This window comes from Mus caroli, chromosome 5 (genome assembly GCF_900094665.2).
Source record: "Mus caroli chromosome 5, CAROLI_EIJ_v1.1, whole genome shotgun sequence".
Lineage (NCBI taxonomy): Eukaryota > Metazoa > Chordata > Mammalia > Rodentia > Muridae > Mus > Mus caroli.
The window spans coordinates 24,152,422-24,167,856 of NC_034574.1; the positions used below are offsets into that span (position 1 = coordinate 24,152,422).

General features: G+C 39.5%; 1 protein-coding gene across 1 annotated transcript in view; it reads left to right on the top strand.

The window, feature by feature from the left end:
• The window catches only part of Ube3c (ubiquitin protein ligase E3C), a 109,793-nt gene that overhangs the window by 9,289 nt on the left and 85,069 nt on the right, over positions 1–15,435 (top strand). The window contains exons 2-4 of the mRNA XM_021162266.2: positions 9,610–9,663; positions 12,157–12,231; positions 13,055–13,201. Of these exons, the coding sequence (XP_021017925.1) occupies positions 9,610–9,663; positions 12,157–12,231; positions 13,055–13,201 (276 nt within the window). The remainder of the gene's footprint in view (positions 1–9,609; positions 9,664–12,156; positions 12,232–13,054; positions 13,202–15,435) is intronic.

Sequence of the window (15,435 nt, forward strand, 5' to 3'; positions counted from 1 at the left end):
AGAAAGGGTCAGTAAGGCAAGAGAAATAAGCAACTCACAACCCTCAGGAAGTTTATTTATTTTATGTATGAGTACACTATAGCTGTCTTCAGACACACCAGAAGAGGGCGTCAGATCCCATTACAGATGGGTGTGAGCCACCATGTGGTTGCTGGGAATTGAACTCAGAACCTTTGGAAGAACAGTCAGTGCTCTTAACCACCAAGCCATTTTTCCAGCCCAAGGTCCTTAGTTAGGGTTTTACTGCTGTGAACAGACACCATGACCAATACAAAATACAAGTCTTGTAAAGGACAACATTTAATTGGGGCTGGCTTATATGTTCAGAGGTTAAGTCTATTATCATCAAGGCGGCATCCAGGCAGACTTGGTGTAGGCAGAGCTGAGAGTTCTATATCTTCATCTGAAGGCTGCTAACAGAATACTGACTTCCAGGCAGCTAGCATGAGGTGTCTTAAAGTTCACACCTACAGTGACACACCTACTCCAACAAGTCCACACCCACTGATAGTGCCAGTCCCTGGGCCAAGCATATACAAATCATCACAATCCCTTGCTCCTCAAGGTTATATAAAAATTAAAGAGACTTTCCAATTTGTTGAGTGGCCTACATGTCCTGCAGAGAGCTCCAGAGATGCCACTTTTGTGAAGGTCCATGATGGATGAGGTTTTTGGTGATGCATCTGTCTTTGAGCTGTCCATATTTCTATAAGCAATCTAGTAAACTATTTGGTTCATCAAGTTAGATGTTGGTAGAATTGGGTTTTTTTGTTTTGTTTTATTGTGTTGGTCTCTTGTTGGTACCAGTCTTCAGTGAATAGACATTTGTTCAGCTTCTCCAGGAAAAGTTATACAACAGTGTGCATGGTGTCTCTGTGTGTGTTGTGTGTGTGTATACCACAGTGAATGTGTGGAAATCAGAAGATACCTACTTTAGTTTGAGGCAGTCTCTTTTGTTTCAGCTGCTTTGCTGTATATTCCAGCCCCCTTGCTTAGTTTTTACATAATCCTGTTTGTCCACTATTTTTCCTTAAGATTTAAAAAAAATGTGTTTTCCTGCATGTATGCATGTACTGTGTGTGTGCTTTGTGCCTGTGGAGGTTAGAAAAATGTGTTTTCCTGCATGTATGCATGCACTGTGTGTGTGCTTTGTGCCTGTGGAGGTTAGAAAGGGGCTTCAGAGCCTATGGTGTTGGAGTTATGGATGCCTATGAAACAATAAGGTGCTGAAAACCAAACCTGGGCCCTCTCAGAGAACAAGTGCTCTTACTTGCTGAGTCATCTTTGCAGCCCTACTATCCTATTTTGTAAGGACTATTTTTGTATTTTTAATTTATTATATGTATCTTTTGCCTGCACGTATGTTTATGCATCACATGCATGCTAGGAACCTGCAGAGCCAGAAGAGAGCATTGGATCTCCTGGCATTGGGGGAGCCTCAGGGGATTTCCTTTGGAAGGTGCTGGTTTCTGTTTCCTTGTATATTGCATTAGATACCTGTTACCCTCAATTGTCCCTTCTGCAGGATGTTCTCTCCTGTTGACTCTTCTGTGAAGCAGTGTTCTGTAGAGGAAAGAATCAAGGGTAATTGAACTAAGCCATGATGCTTGAGCTCTGATCTGTTCTCAATCAAATGTGGGGCAGTGCTGTTCAGCCTTCTTGCTTCAAGTACTTCTGTACCTGTAGTACAGTAAAGAAAGGGGGATTTGGCTCTGAATTTGTTTGAATATGGTTTCCTTATGATGTAGCTTTAATCTTAATTATATTATTCTTTAAATTTTTTCTTTTAATTTTATGTGCATTGGTGTTTCATGTGCCTGTGAGGGTGTCTGGAGTTACAAACGGTGTTAGCTGCCATGTGGGTGCTGTAGGTACTGGAAATTAAACCCAGGTCTACTGGAAGGCCAACTGGTGCTCCTAACTGCTGAGCCATCTCTCTAGTCCTAAGTTAATTTGTTTAGTCATGATAGTAAGCTCTAGTGTTCTGATAAATAGCTTGGTGCCTATGTCACCTGTGTGTTCTGGAACTGTTTACTATAAAGGATGAAACTATCAAAAGTACCCTGGGAACTGTGGCTTAGTTGTGTACCATTTGTTTGTTTGTTTGTTTTTGAGAAAAGTCTCATCATATATCCCGACTGATCTGGAACTCCATACATATCAGGCCCACCTCTGTCTCACAAGTTCTGGACCTAAAGACATGAATTGCCATGACATGAAGTCATAATATTTACATTTTATTTTGTGTGACTGGATATTTTGCCTGTGTATGTCTACTTACCATGTGTATGTCTGGTGCTAAGAAGAGAATGTCAGATCCACTGAAACTGGAGATGTATTATTGTGAGATAACTGGGTGGGTGCTGAGAACTGAACCAGATCCCCCTTGAAGAGTAGCCAGTGCTCTTAACCACTGAGCCTTTTCTCTAGTCCCTGAAACTATAATTGTTGATAATGAGGATTATTGATACTATCATGAACCTTCCTTGTTTTAAACATATTCCCAAGGCTAAGAAGATAGCTCAAGTAGGGGTCAGTGAAGTGCCTACTGCACAAGTGTGAAAACATTAGTTTGGATCCCTAGAATACATGTAAAAATTGGGTATGGTAGTGGGTGTATGTGCAGAGAACATGGAACTGTAAAGTGCTCACTAGTTGGGGTGTCAACACAAGATTTGTTTTCTGAATTGAATATGTTGCATTTATTCACACAAACACTCCTTAATCATGCTAATATAATGTAATATAATCATGCTAATATAAAAGTTACACAGGCAGAGATGCTGCTACAGGGTCCTCCTGGAGAATCTTCTCTGGTGAGGATGCTTCAGAAACTTGTAAGCTTATCCAGCTTCCTCCATAAAGTACTTTAGTTGTAGAGAGCTGGGAAGGTGGCACTGGTGGAGGTCCCAGGAGGTCTTTGTAAGTATAAACCAACAATTAGCTCTGTTGGACAGGCCTGTGTGGGCCCAGCCACAGAGCCAGAAGTTCAATGGTCACTGAGGCCCGGATTGCTCACAAAATCTCAAGTCCTCTTGCTGATGGGTATCAATACACATGCTAGCAAAGCTGTATCTCAAGAGTATGGCTAGAGACCACTACCAAGTCACACAAAAAGGTATTTAAGTTATTTTATTCCTTACAGCATTCCTGTAACTAACTGTCTTAGGGTTTTACTGCTCTGAACAGACACCATGACCAAGGCAACTTTTGTAAGGACATTTAAATGGGGCTGGCTTACAGGTTTAGAGGAATCCATTATCATCAAGGCAGGATCATGGCAGTGACCAGGCAGGCATGGTGCTGGAGGAGCTGAACGTTCTACATCTTCATCTGAAGGACTTCTAGGAGAAAACTGGCACCCAATTGGTTAGGAGGAGGGTCTTAAAGCCCAGGCCCACAGTGATACACTTCCTCCAACAAGTCCATACCTCCAAATAGTGCTACTCCCTGGGCCAAGCATATTCAAACTACCACACTAACCCTAGTAATGCTAAGAGAAAGGACAGGTGAATCCACAGGACTAGTTGACTTAGCCCAACCATCAAAGTAGGGAGCTCTGTGTTCAGTGAGAGCCCGTCTCAGAAAAATAAAATGTAGATACCCAGAATTGACCTGGCCCCCCATATGTGCATGCACAGGAGAGCACACTTGCATGCATTCTCACAAATATATCCTGTACACATTTCTAGTGTTTGTTAATGGTCTTCAAAGTGTGAGGTTGTGCATGTTGTGGTATTCATGTGGAATAAAGAGGACAACATCTTGGAAGTGGTTCTGTTGGAAATAAAGCTAATAAATTCAAGAGAGTAGTGAAAGTATGATAGTGCATGACAGTACTTGAGAGATAGAGGCAAGAGTATCTCTGAATTTAAAATAATAAATAATTACCAGATGGTGGTGGCGGCATGCACTTCTAATCCCAGCTCTTGGGAGGCAGAGGAAGGCGGAGGAGTTGAGGTCAGCCTTGTGTTCAGGGTTACATAGAGAACCCTTGACTCAAAATAAATAAATAAGTAAGTACAATAAAAGATTTAAAAGCAAGAAAATAACTAGTTTTCACGGGCAATAATTCAAACAGTGGAAAATAAAAGAAACAAAATTGTCCACTTTTCTTTTCACTCTGTCCTTTCCTTCCTCCCAGATTTTATTTCTCGTTTTTAGACATGGCTTCTGGACTTTCCACAGCCTCCCACGGCTGTCCTCTGTGTGTATCATGTAGGTGTCTACATTCCTCTCCTTGTTTCAAACAGTCTAATGCTCCTTAATCCCAGTGCCTGTCTTTTTCCCTTAGTAATCCAGCTGGGAGAAGGGTAAGGCAGGCAGATCCCACTGCATTGTTGAGTGACTCTGGGACTGGCTTCAGTACTGTGTTCTCTCTCACTGCTGATAGTTTAAATGGCTGTTAAAGTTGCTTTCAAGATTGAGTGGTTTAGGCTCTTTTGTTTGTTTTTTGAGACAGGTCTCACTGAGAAGTCCTGGCTAATCTGAAACTTGATTGTCTCTATATCCAGATTGTTTTAGCCACCCTCCTATCAACTGCTTTCCAAATGGTGACTTTAGAGATGTGCACTACCATACCGGGCAGTATTTTCCCTCTATCTAATTCAAATAACACTTAAAGGAATATTCTTGTGACTATCATTACCATCTATAGATTAAATTCCTGAAAATGAAAGGAAGTTATGTCAGTGTACGAAAGAGCTTGTTCTTCTATGTGCCCTACATTGCATTAGTTAACATTATATATATCCCAAATACGTGTTAGAAATAAATTCAGGATCACAAAGAAAGAGACCCTCATTCTTACTGAAGTGTCTGGATGAAGTAAACACGTTACTTGGACAAAGAGGATGTGCTCTGTAAGAGCAAATACACACCAAGACGGGACGTGGATTTGGTTTTTATACTAAGGAAAGTGGCAACTTTCTTTTCCCAGTTGGCCAGAGTCTACCTCACAATCTTATTCAATTGTCTGAATAATCTGAAAGAATTGGTGCAGCCGGGTGTGGTGGCGCACGCCTTTAATCCCAGCACTCGGGAGGCAGAGGCAGGCGGATTTCTGAGTTCGAGGCCAGCCTGGTCTACAAAGTGAGTGCCAGGACAGCCAGGGCTACACAGAGAAACCCTGTCTCGAAAAACAAAACAAAAAAAAGAATTGGTGCATAGGAAATGGAGGAAGTAGGGAAGGAATCAAATTCCTAGAATGGAGCACTGGGCCTTTGAGTAAACAGGGTTTTACTGGATGGGGAAGGTTCAAATATTTCCAAGTCTTACAAGGTAGAGGAGACAAAAAGATCTTAATTCCATGTCCTATGCACAAGTCTTATAGTATTAGAAAAGACTCATATTTGATATTTCTTCCACATATAGAAATAAATCCTTATTTATAATTTTTCACTTTTTTTCTTAACTGGAATTGAACTTCTTGTGATTAGAAGATATATTTTCTATGAGGTACATATACTTTGGCTGATTTTTCTCTTTGGTTGTTGCTTTTCATATTATTACTGAATGCTATAACAGGTCATTTTTGTGCTGTTTCAAATATTTGTTCCCACTTTGTGATTTGTCTTGAATCTTGGCTATGATGGTTTGCTTTGTAAAAAATTTGAATTTTGTGATCAAATTTACACGTCTAAGCTAAGCTTTGCAGCTGTTTTAGAGAATGTCATCCTTGACATTGAGATTTAATTAAATTTATTTATTTTGAGATTTTAACAAAAAACTCAGTAAGTGTGGTTCAGTGATGCAGCTACAGGATGGAGCTGCAAAACTCATGTTACTTTGCAGATTCTAATCCAAATTCCTGTCTGCCTTGTAGGCTGGTTCATTTTCAGCCTCATGGTAAAACTGCACTTTTACTAGTATGAAATTGGAAATTAAAGTCATGTCTGTGCTTTTTATTCCTGTTAACTACTGAACCTGATACCAGTTAGATACTAAAGGAAATAGTCCTTTTTAAAATCTGAAGGTGAAAATGGTTATATAAACAAGGTATTGATAATGAGTAGGGTAGTTGGTGAATCTCTATCACATTTCTGACTCTTTGGAAACATCTTTTAGTCTTTATTATAAACTTGATAGCTACAAAGGAAAAACACAAGAAAACAAGTAGATTGAGCTTTGTGAGTTTTTTTTTTTTTAATGCAGTGGCTGAGAGAATGAACTTGTCCTATTATGTACCCCAATTCCAGGGAAAACCACCGTCACAGTTTTGTGATCCAAGATATCTTGGATCCTGTTGATCTGTAAAGTTATGGCTGCAAAATTACTAATTGGGTAGCCTGCTGCCACAGTTAGGATTGCAAGTGATGCTTTGTGACAAAGCAAGATATCGAACAAGATTTTTTTTCCTCCCTGATGACACAGTTGTGTATACAGATAGATGGATTGAGAACCAGATTGTGGAGCCACTGTTCTCCAGGGCAGACAGTTGATCTGTTCTCTTGGAAGGAACATCCTGTTATAGGCTGGACTGATAGCTCCTTTACTGAATAACAACCAAGGCTGTGAAGCCATTTCTAAATCCCTAAACTAGAGGAAATCCTTTGCTGTCTATTGACAATGACTAAAGCATTGTGTGACAGGAAAGGCAAAGGTAATATGTTGGCTTAAACAAAAGGGTATGTGGTCTTTTGAGCTCTAGTGCTGGAAACTATCCAAAATAGATCTGCTTCCTTCTATAGGCAGCATTCCTGATCTCTATGCAGGAACATATAACAGTGTCAGTGCATGGAGTGTCCACTTTGGTTAAAGCAGATGGCCGCTCCAGGCTTGTGAAGGCAGGCACCTGCTTCTCTTCACACTGGAAGCTGCCAGAGCCCTTCTTTGTTCAGGAGGATGCCAGGTTTCAGGACTGTAGGGGTTTGTCTGGTTTTGATTTAGTTTTATTTCTAATCCTTCTATCTCCCAAGTGTGGTGTTACAGTTTGGGAGCTGGCATGGGGTGTGACAGCTCAATTGAAAAAGTGCTTCCCATATAAAAATGAGGGCCTGAGTTTGATCCTCAGTCATGATGGCAATGAATGAGCTTGCAATCCCAGTATAGTGAGGTGAAGATTGACTGATCCCTGGAACTTGGTGGCCGGCCAGTCTAGCCAAATCAGGGAGCTCCAGGTCCTACTGGGAGACCTTTAATCTACAGAGGCAGGTAGATTGCTGCGAATTCAATGTGATCTTGGTCTGTCTCAAAACAAAAACAAAAAGCAACCAACCACACAGACAACAACAAAAAAAAAAACCAAGCTGGACAACTCCTATAGAATGACAACTCATACAACCCTTATTGATATTTAATTAATTAAAAATGATTTACCGGGTGTGGTAGTGTTTATTTTTTTATCCCAGCACTCAGGGGGCAAAAGCAGGTGGATCTCTATGAGTTTAGGCCAGCCAGGCCTACATAGAAGGAAATCCTGTCTCAAAAAAACAAAATTTGCATTTCCCTGATGAGTAAGGATGTTGAACATTTTTTCAGGTGCTTCTCAGCCCTTCGGTATTCCTCAGTTGAGAATTCTTTGTTTAGCTCTGTACCCCATTTTTAATGGGGTTATTTGAATTTCTGGAGTCCAGCTTCTTGAGCTCTTTGTATATATTGGGTATTAGTCCCCTATCAGATTTAGGATTGGTAAAAATCCTTTCCCAATCTGTTGGTAGCCTTTTTGTCTTATTGACAGTGTCTTTTTCCTTTTAGAAGCTTTGTAATTTTATGAGGTCCCATTTGTTAATTCTTGATCTTACAGAACAAGCCATTGCTGTTCTGTTTAGGAATTTTTCCCCTGTGCCCATATCTTCAAGGCTTTTCCCCACTTTCTCCTCTATAAATTTCAGTGTCTCTGGTTATATGTGGAGGTCTTTGATCCACTTAGACTTGAGCTTTGTACAGGGAGATAAGAATGGATCAATTCACATTCTTCTACATGATAACCGCCAGTTGTGCCAGCACCATTTGTTGATGCCAGTGCCTGGCAAATATAGAAGTGGATGCTCACAGTCATAGGATGGAACACAGGGCCCCCCATGGAGGAGCTAGAGAAAGTACCCATGGAGCTGAAGGAGTTTGCAACCCTATAGGTGGAACAACAATATGAACTAACCAGTATCCCCAGAGCTTGTGTCTCTAGCTGCATATGTAGCAGAGGATGGCCTAGTTGGCCATCATTGGGAAGAGAGGCCCCTTGGTCTTACAAACTTTATATGCCCCAGTACAGGGGAACACTAGGGCCAAGAAGTGGGAGTGGGTGGGTAGGGGAGCAGGGCGGGGGGAGGGTATAGGGGACTTTCGGGATAGCATTTGAAATGTAAATAAAGAAAATATCTAATAAAAGAAAAAAAGAAGAAGAAAAGAAAAAAAAGAATTTCACTAAATTAGAAAATCTCTAAAGAAACAATGTTAATAATTAAGTTTATTTTGTTATTACTGGAATTTGAACTGGGGGCTTAATACATGTTTTAATGGCAGTAAGATATATATCTCCAGCTGGCCCCACCAAACTATTTATTTATTTATTTATTTATTAAGATGAATTCTCACTAAGTTAATTACCCAGGCTTGCTTTGAATTTACCCTCTTGAGTAGCTCAGATTATGGGCCATTGTCTGGTTTAAAATGTAATTTTAAAAGTAATGTATTTTATTTGATGTGTTTATTACAAGTGTACATATTTCACCATAGAGATATAAGGCCTTTTCAAATAAATGCATGTACTTTGTCTTGGTAAGACTACCAGAATAGTCACATTGTGTCTTCTGGGTTGTTCTAAACTGGAATTGATGGCCTGCTGTGTGTCTATTGAGTAGTTGTAGTGAAGGCTGTATTCCCCCCCCCCCTTTATTAGTTATTTTTATAAGTTTGGAGTCATGGTAATAGACCTGGTTTTATGAATTGAAATATAATGACTGTCATTGTATAATGTCACTTGAAGCATGAGAGAATGTTGGAAACTAAATATAGACATGATTAATACATACATTCAAGACAGGAATCGTAACGGATGAGTGTTGGTAGGGGGAAACCAAGTGCTGTGAGGGATGTTGAGTGTGGTTTGAGAGCAGATAAAGTCCACTAGTCAAAAGCTTGTGGCTTTAATGCTGAACTTGTGAGAGTCTGTTGAGAGTCTGGTTGTATAGAAAAGTGGAAAAGGCATATTCAGATTAGGGAGCTCAGTTTGAAAGAGAACAGCTTTTGATAGCTATACTATTTTTCTAGCTTTTCTTTGTCTAAAGAGTTTAAAATGCCAATTTCAAAACAACTTTTAGTAAAATTGGGGAATCCTTTAGTGAGTTTAAAGCAAATTGTATGGCCTTTGGACGTGTGGTAGATAAAGGCTTTTATTTGAAGTTTTCTATAAACTATGGAACTATAGTTTCTTTTAGCTTTATATATTGATGAAGAAGCTTAGTTCTATATAATGTGTTTGTATGTCATCATATATGCTGACTTTACAGTGCTTGTTTGCATATGTGATTCTCCATATGCCAGCAAAAATGGGGAGTGTTAACTTTAAAGTAGATTTTTGGGAATCCTTTTTGGACCAGCACATTCTGTAATCTTTGATGATGTTTTCAGGCTTAAAATTATCCTAATATTGTCTATCTTTGAATTTAGGAAGAAAAGGCTTCTCTTTTACATCGCACTCAGGAAGAAAGACGCAAGAGAGAGGTAATGGTTTGATTACTCTCTATTACTCTATATAGGCATACTCTCTGTAGTTATTGTAAAGCTTTGCTTTACATGTACATGTACATATGCTATGTATGTTTATCTTTTGCAACAGCTTTGGATTCTGGGTGGAGAAATGTAGGATTTTGGTTCTTTTTTTTTTTTTTTTTTGCTTACAAGGTTTCTAGAAGGTCTAGAAAGGCTTAATGTATATTGCTCATATTTCTCCATATAAGGAGAAAACTGAACTTTAAGACATTTGCCTTAGCTATTGATGAAAAAGATAGGAAGATCTAATGACATTCTTTTTCTTGTTTTTGTTTTGTTTCTTTGTTTTTTAATTCCTGTTTTTAAGTCCTTCCTGCCAGCCTAGCTGTATAGCCTAGGCTGGTTTCAAACTCCATTTTCTTGCTCTTCTAGATAAGAGTTTTAGGTCTTGTATTTTACTTATTATTTATTTATTTATTTATTTATTTATGAAACAGGGTCTCTCTTTGTAGTCTTGGCATGGGTCTTTGTAGCCCTGACTGTCCTAGAATTCCTAGATCTGCCTGCTTCCACCACTGCCCTGGGTCTTGTTATTTCAACAACTCATTCCTGCATTTAGTAGATGTCTGAAAACTTGTGGATGGTTAGGTACTGTAGTGTTTGCTGGAGATACTGATGGTAAACAAGACAGATAATTCTGTGGTAGTCATGTAACACCAAGGACTAAGATGTTATTGAGGGTTGTTAAGACTGTAGAGTCATAAGTCATGGCTACTCACTGAAGCTGAGATTGATGGGCACTGAGAAAATGGCAGTGTGGGTATGATACTGAAGGCCTAGAGGTTGCTGCTGTGCAGGCTGAAGGAAGAACATTCCTAGTAGCAGAAACAAATTTCCAGTCTCATCACTCTTGACGTTTTTGGCTAGGATATTTATCTGTGAGGTCTGTCCTCACAGCAACATTTCTTACGTCCAATTAGGACAGATCACCAACCAGTTTCATAGGATAAGTCACTCTCAGTTGATACCAGGAAAGGTATTTATTTACTTGTTGTTGTTTCCCACTGGCTAAGGAAGTTCTGTAGTGTCTGACACTCCGCTCCCTATGTTCTTTTCTCTGTGTTTTTTCTTATATTTGTGATGGGATTGTAAAATGGTGATAGCTGTCTTAGAAAACATTGTCATAGAAATGTTAATTTCACTCCTAGGTTTGTGCTCAAGATATGCAAGCCTATGTTATCTTTCAAAACAGGCAGACTTAGTGTTTATAGCAGGACTGTTCATAATAACCCACTGTGGAAACAGAGCAATTGCCTACCAACTGATGAACAACAGATAAACAGAATATGAGAAGTGTATATAATGAAATGTTATTTGGCTATAAAAAGGAATGATGTGCTGGCACATGTTACAGAGTGTATAAATATTGAAAACACCATGCCAAATAAAAAATATCAGAGAGAAGACTATAGATTGAGTAATTCCATTGTATGAGATGCACAGGCTAGGAAAATCTATTGAGAAACATATGAATAATGGCTTGGAGGTCTGGGCAAGGAATGAGGGGTAATGGCTAAAATAGGTAAGGGAATAATGAAATGCCCTGAAATAAAATACAGTGCCAGATGTTAGTGGTGCACACCTTTAATCCCAGCTCTCAGGAGGCATTGGCAGGCAGATTTCTAAGTTCAAGGCTAGCCTTGTCTACTGAGTTTTGGAATAGCCAGGGCTACATGGAGAAACCCTGTTTCAAAAAACAAAGCAAAACAAACAAAGATGGTTGATAATAGCTACATAATTCTTAGTGCATTAGAAATATATTCAATGATGGTGGGATTGAGAAATGGCTCAGTGTTCAAGAATTCCCAGTACCCATGTTGGGCAACTTACAACCACTTGTAACCACAGCCTCAAGGGATCCTGTGCTTCTGGCCTCTGAGAATACCTGTACTGACTGAAATGCACATACTCACACAGGCACAGACATATAATATTAAAAAATAAAAATGTTGGGCATAGTGGCTCATGCCTTTAATCGCAGCACTTGGGAGGCAAAAAGATAGGAGAACTTTTTTTTTTTTTTAAGATTTTATTCATTTTATATATGTGATGAGTACACTGTAGCTGTCCTCAGACTCACCAGAAGCATCAGATCTCATTATGGATGATTGTGAGCCACCATGTAGTTGCTGGGAATTGAACTCAGCACCTCTGGAAGAGCAGTCAGGGCTCTTAACTGTTGAGCCATCTCTTCAGCCCCAAGACACAAGAATCTTTGTGAGTTCAAGGACCACCAGGACTACAAAGAGAGGCCCTATGTACAAACAAACAAAAATAATAATAAAAATGAATCATTAAAATATATGTTCAGAGAGTGGTGCACTTAAAAGAATGAATTTTATAGTTTATGGATCATATAGCTAATTACAAAAAAAAACCTTAACTAAATGTCATTTTTTACTGATTCTAACCAATTGCTGCTTCTTTCCTCCCCCCATTATTCAGGAAGAAAGGCGAAGATTGAAAAATGCAGTAATAATCCAATCTTTTATCCGAGGCTATAGAGACAGAAAACAACAAGTAAGTTTGTTCTTAAAACTGAGGAGTGGGCAGGAGAGATGGCTCATCAGGTAGCACTTGGTTGGTGGCTAACCTTGACAACCTGAGTTCAGTCTCCATGACTCACATGTTAGAAGGAGACAACCAGCTCCTCCAGCCTTCACATTAACATGGCATAATACAAAAATACCCCCACACATGTAGAAAGTAAACAAAATTAAGAAAAATGAATTGGTTATGGTGGTACACTCCTCTAGTCCTAGCATTGGGGAGGCAGACACAGAGATGGGCAGATCTTTGTGAGTTCAAGGCTAGCCTGGTATATATAGTGAGTTCCAGGAAAGCTAAAGGCTATCTTCTCTCAAACAACAAAACAAACAAACAAGGAGAAGGAGGAAAAGGAAAGAAAAATAAACCAAGATTTATTTCAAGGGGAAAAAAATGGAATTAGAAGGCCACATAAGAACTTATTTTAAATATTGTATTATTTTGTATAAATGGTATTTGTCTTGTATGAATTTTTGCATGCCTTTTTTAAAAATAAAATTTAGTGTTAATAGTATTTTCTTAATAAATAATTGTATTTTTTTATTTTTATTTTTTTATTTATTTTTTATTTTTTGGTTTTTCTGAGACAGGGTTTCTCTGTGTAGCCCTGGCTGTCCTGGAATTCACTTTGTAGACCAGGCTGGCCTCGAACTCAGAAATCCGCCTGCCTCTTACTAGCTTGTTTTTCATCTTTAACTAATTGTTGGCCATCATGCCTATAAAACACTCAGTGCATAGTTCTATCCTGAGAACTATAGAGTAGAGCTATGCTGACACATGACTTCTGTACTTCCAGTACTTCATCCAAAGAAGCGCATTTGACCAGTGCACTGACTCGGCTCAGCCTGGGGGTACCTTCTGCCTTGCTGATGGTCCCAACCTTACCCTCCTGGTAAGGCAGCTTCTGTTCTTTTACAAGCAGAGTGAAGACTCCAAGCGTTTGGTGAGTATAAATACATTTTGCTTTTTACTAAGCTTTGTTTACCTATTTTCTATCTCCTATTTGTGGGGTAGAAATGGTGAGCATCTGATCAGGAAGCCAGGTAACCTCTCCTTGAGTCTAAGCATTTGTGAGCTTTTCCTTTTTTTGTCCATCTGTAACAGATGACCTCTGTGTTGATGTGTTTTACTTTTAAAAGTCCATATACATTCTTAATTGATTTCTTTATTATGGAGCTTTTAAATGCTAATAAGGGTATGCCAACATTCTGTTAGTGTGCCCTACTTTCTTCTGTACATCAGCCTCTCTCTTTGTCCAGCTGCTGTGTGGTGCACCCTCAATATTGATTGTGTGCATATATAGTAATACTTAACTATCTGCTTTTAAATATAGCATCTCTTTTAAAACATTGTAACCCATTTCTCTAAAATATCTTAGGCTTTTGTTACTGCTAATGAGAGATAGAGAACATTGTGTCAGTGAATTGTGTTTTTAACTTACAGTTAGGTGTGATGGTTCTTATCTGTAATCCCAGCACTTGAGCTATGGAAACAGGAGGATCAAGAGTTCAATGCTAGCCTGGACCACATTAGACATCTCAAAACAAAACAACAGTAAAACAAAACAAAAAAACAACCTTATGTTCCATTTGCCCTAGGAAATAGTGTGATATTTGCGTATAATTGTTAGGTTAGACATTTTTATTTATCTGTAATTGAATTTTCCAAATTGCATTAAAAGGGGATATACAATGAAAACTGTGAGGCAGAGCCCCCACGTGGAGCAAGGCAAAGGGCTGCTTTACTAGAATTTGGCTATAGACCTAGCTCTGCAGCCCAAACTTGAGCTAGGCTGGGGCATGAAAGAACTTTGTATAACTGAAGCTTACAAAGAAAAGTACAACAGGGGCTGGAGAGATGGCTCAGTGGTTGAGAGTATTGAATGTTCTTCCAGAGAACCATAATTCGATTCCCAGCAGCCATGTTGCCTCAACAATATCTAACTCTGGTCCCAGGGATCCAAGGGCTTCAGGCGCAGAGACACATACAGAAGAACCATACACATGAAATAAATAAATATTTAAAAAGAGAAAAGGGAACGGTAAGTGTCAGTTAATATACCCACTATTCAAGACTTTGCTTCTGGGCAGCTATCTGAACTCCTGTGTGAAGTCCAGGAGAAGAAGAATAAAAGGCATAGTAGCAGGCCATAGAAAGACTGCCAAGCCAGTTTCCATCTGTGCCCAGAGCTGATCCTGTGCCACAGCGCTCTATACCCAAATACCGTCAGGAGAGACCTTGTCTCCCAGGAGTGCCAACACACCTGTGAGCACAGGTAAGACCACCACTTCTACTCAAATTCCTGGCCCAAGAGAGACCCGCCCAGAGCAGTTAGTACACAGGAACCAAGGAACAGCCAGGGACAGGATCCTTCTGTACCCGGAGCTGACCCTGTGCCACAGCTCTCCATACCCAAATTCCTCCCAGAGAGAACTGGTCTCCCAGGAGTGCTGACACTTAGGCTTACAGGAGGGACAAGCCACAGTCAGAGACAGCAAGACCAGCTAATACCACAGATAACCAGATGGCGAGAGGCAAGGGCAAGAACATAACCAATAGAAAACAAGGCTATTTGGAATCATCAGAAACCAGTTCTCCAATCACAGCGATCCCTTGGATACCCCAACACACCAGAAACTTAAGACTCTGATTTAAAATCTCATCTCATCATGATGATAAAGGATTTTAAGAAGGACATAAATAACCCCCTTAAAGAAATGCAGGAGAACACAGGTAAACAGCTAGAGGCCCTTAAAGAGGAAACACAAAAATCCCTTAAAGAATTACAGGAAAACACAACCAAACAGGTGAAGGAGTTGAACAAAACCTTCCAGGATCTAAAAATGGAAATAGAAATAATAAAGAAATAACAAAGGGAGACAACCCTGGAGATCAAAAACCTAGGAAAGAGATCAAGAGTCATAGATGTCAAGCATCACCAACAGAATATAAGAGATAGAAGAGAATCTCAAGTGCAGAAGATACCATAGTCAAAGAAAATGCAAAATGCAAAAAGGTCCTAACCCAAAACATCCAGGAAATCCAGGACACAATGAGAAGACCAAACCTAAGGATAATAGGTATAGAAGAGAGTGAAGATTCCCAACTTAAAGGGCCTGTAAATATCTTCAACAAAATTATAGAAAAAAACTTCCCTATCCTAAAGAAAGAGATGCC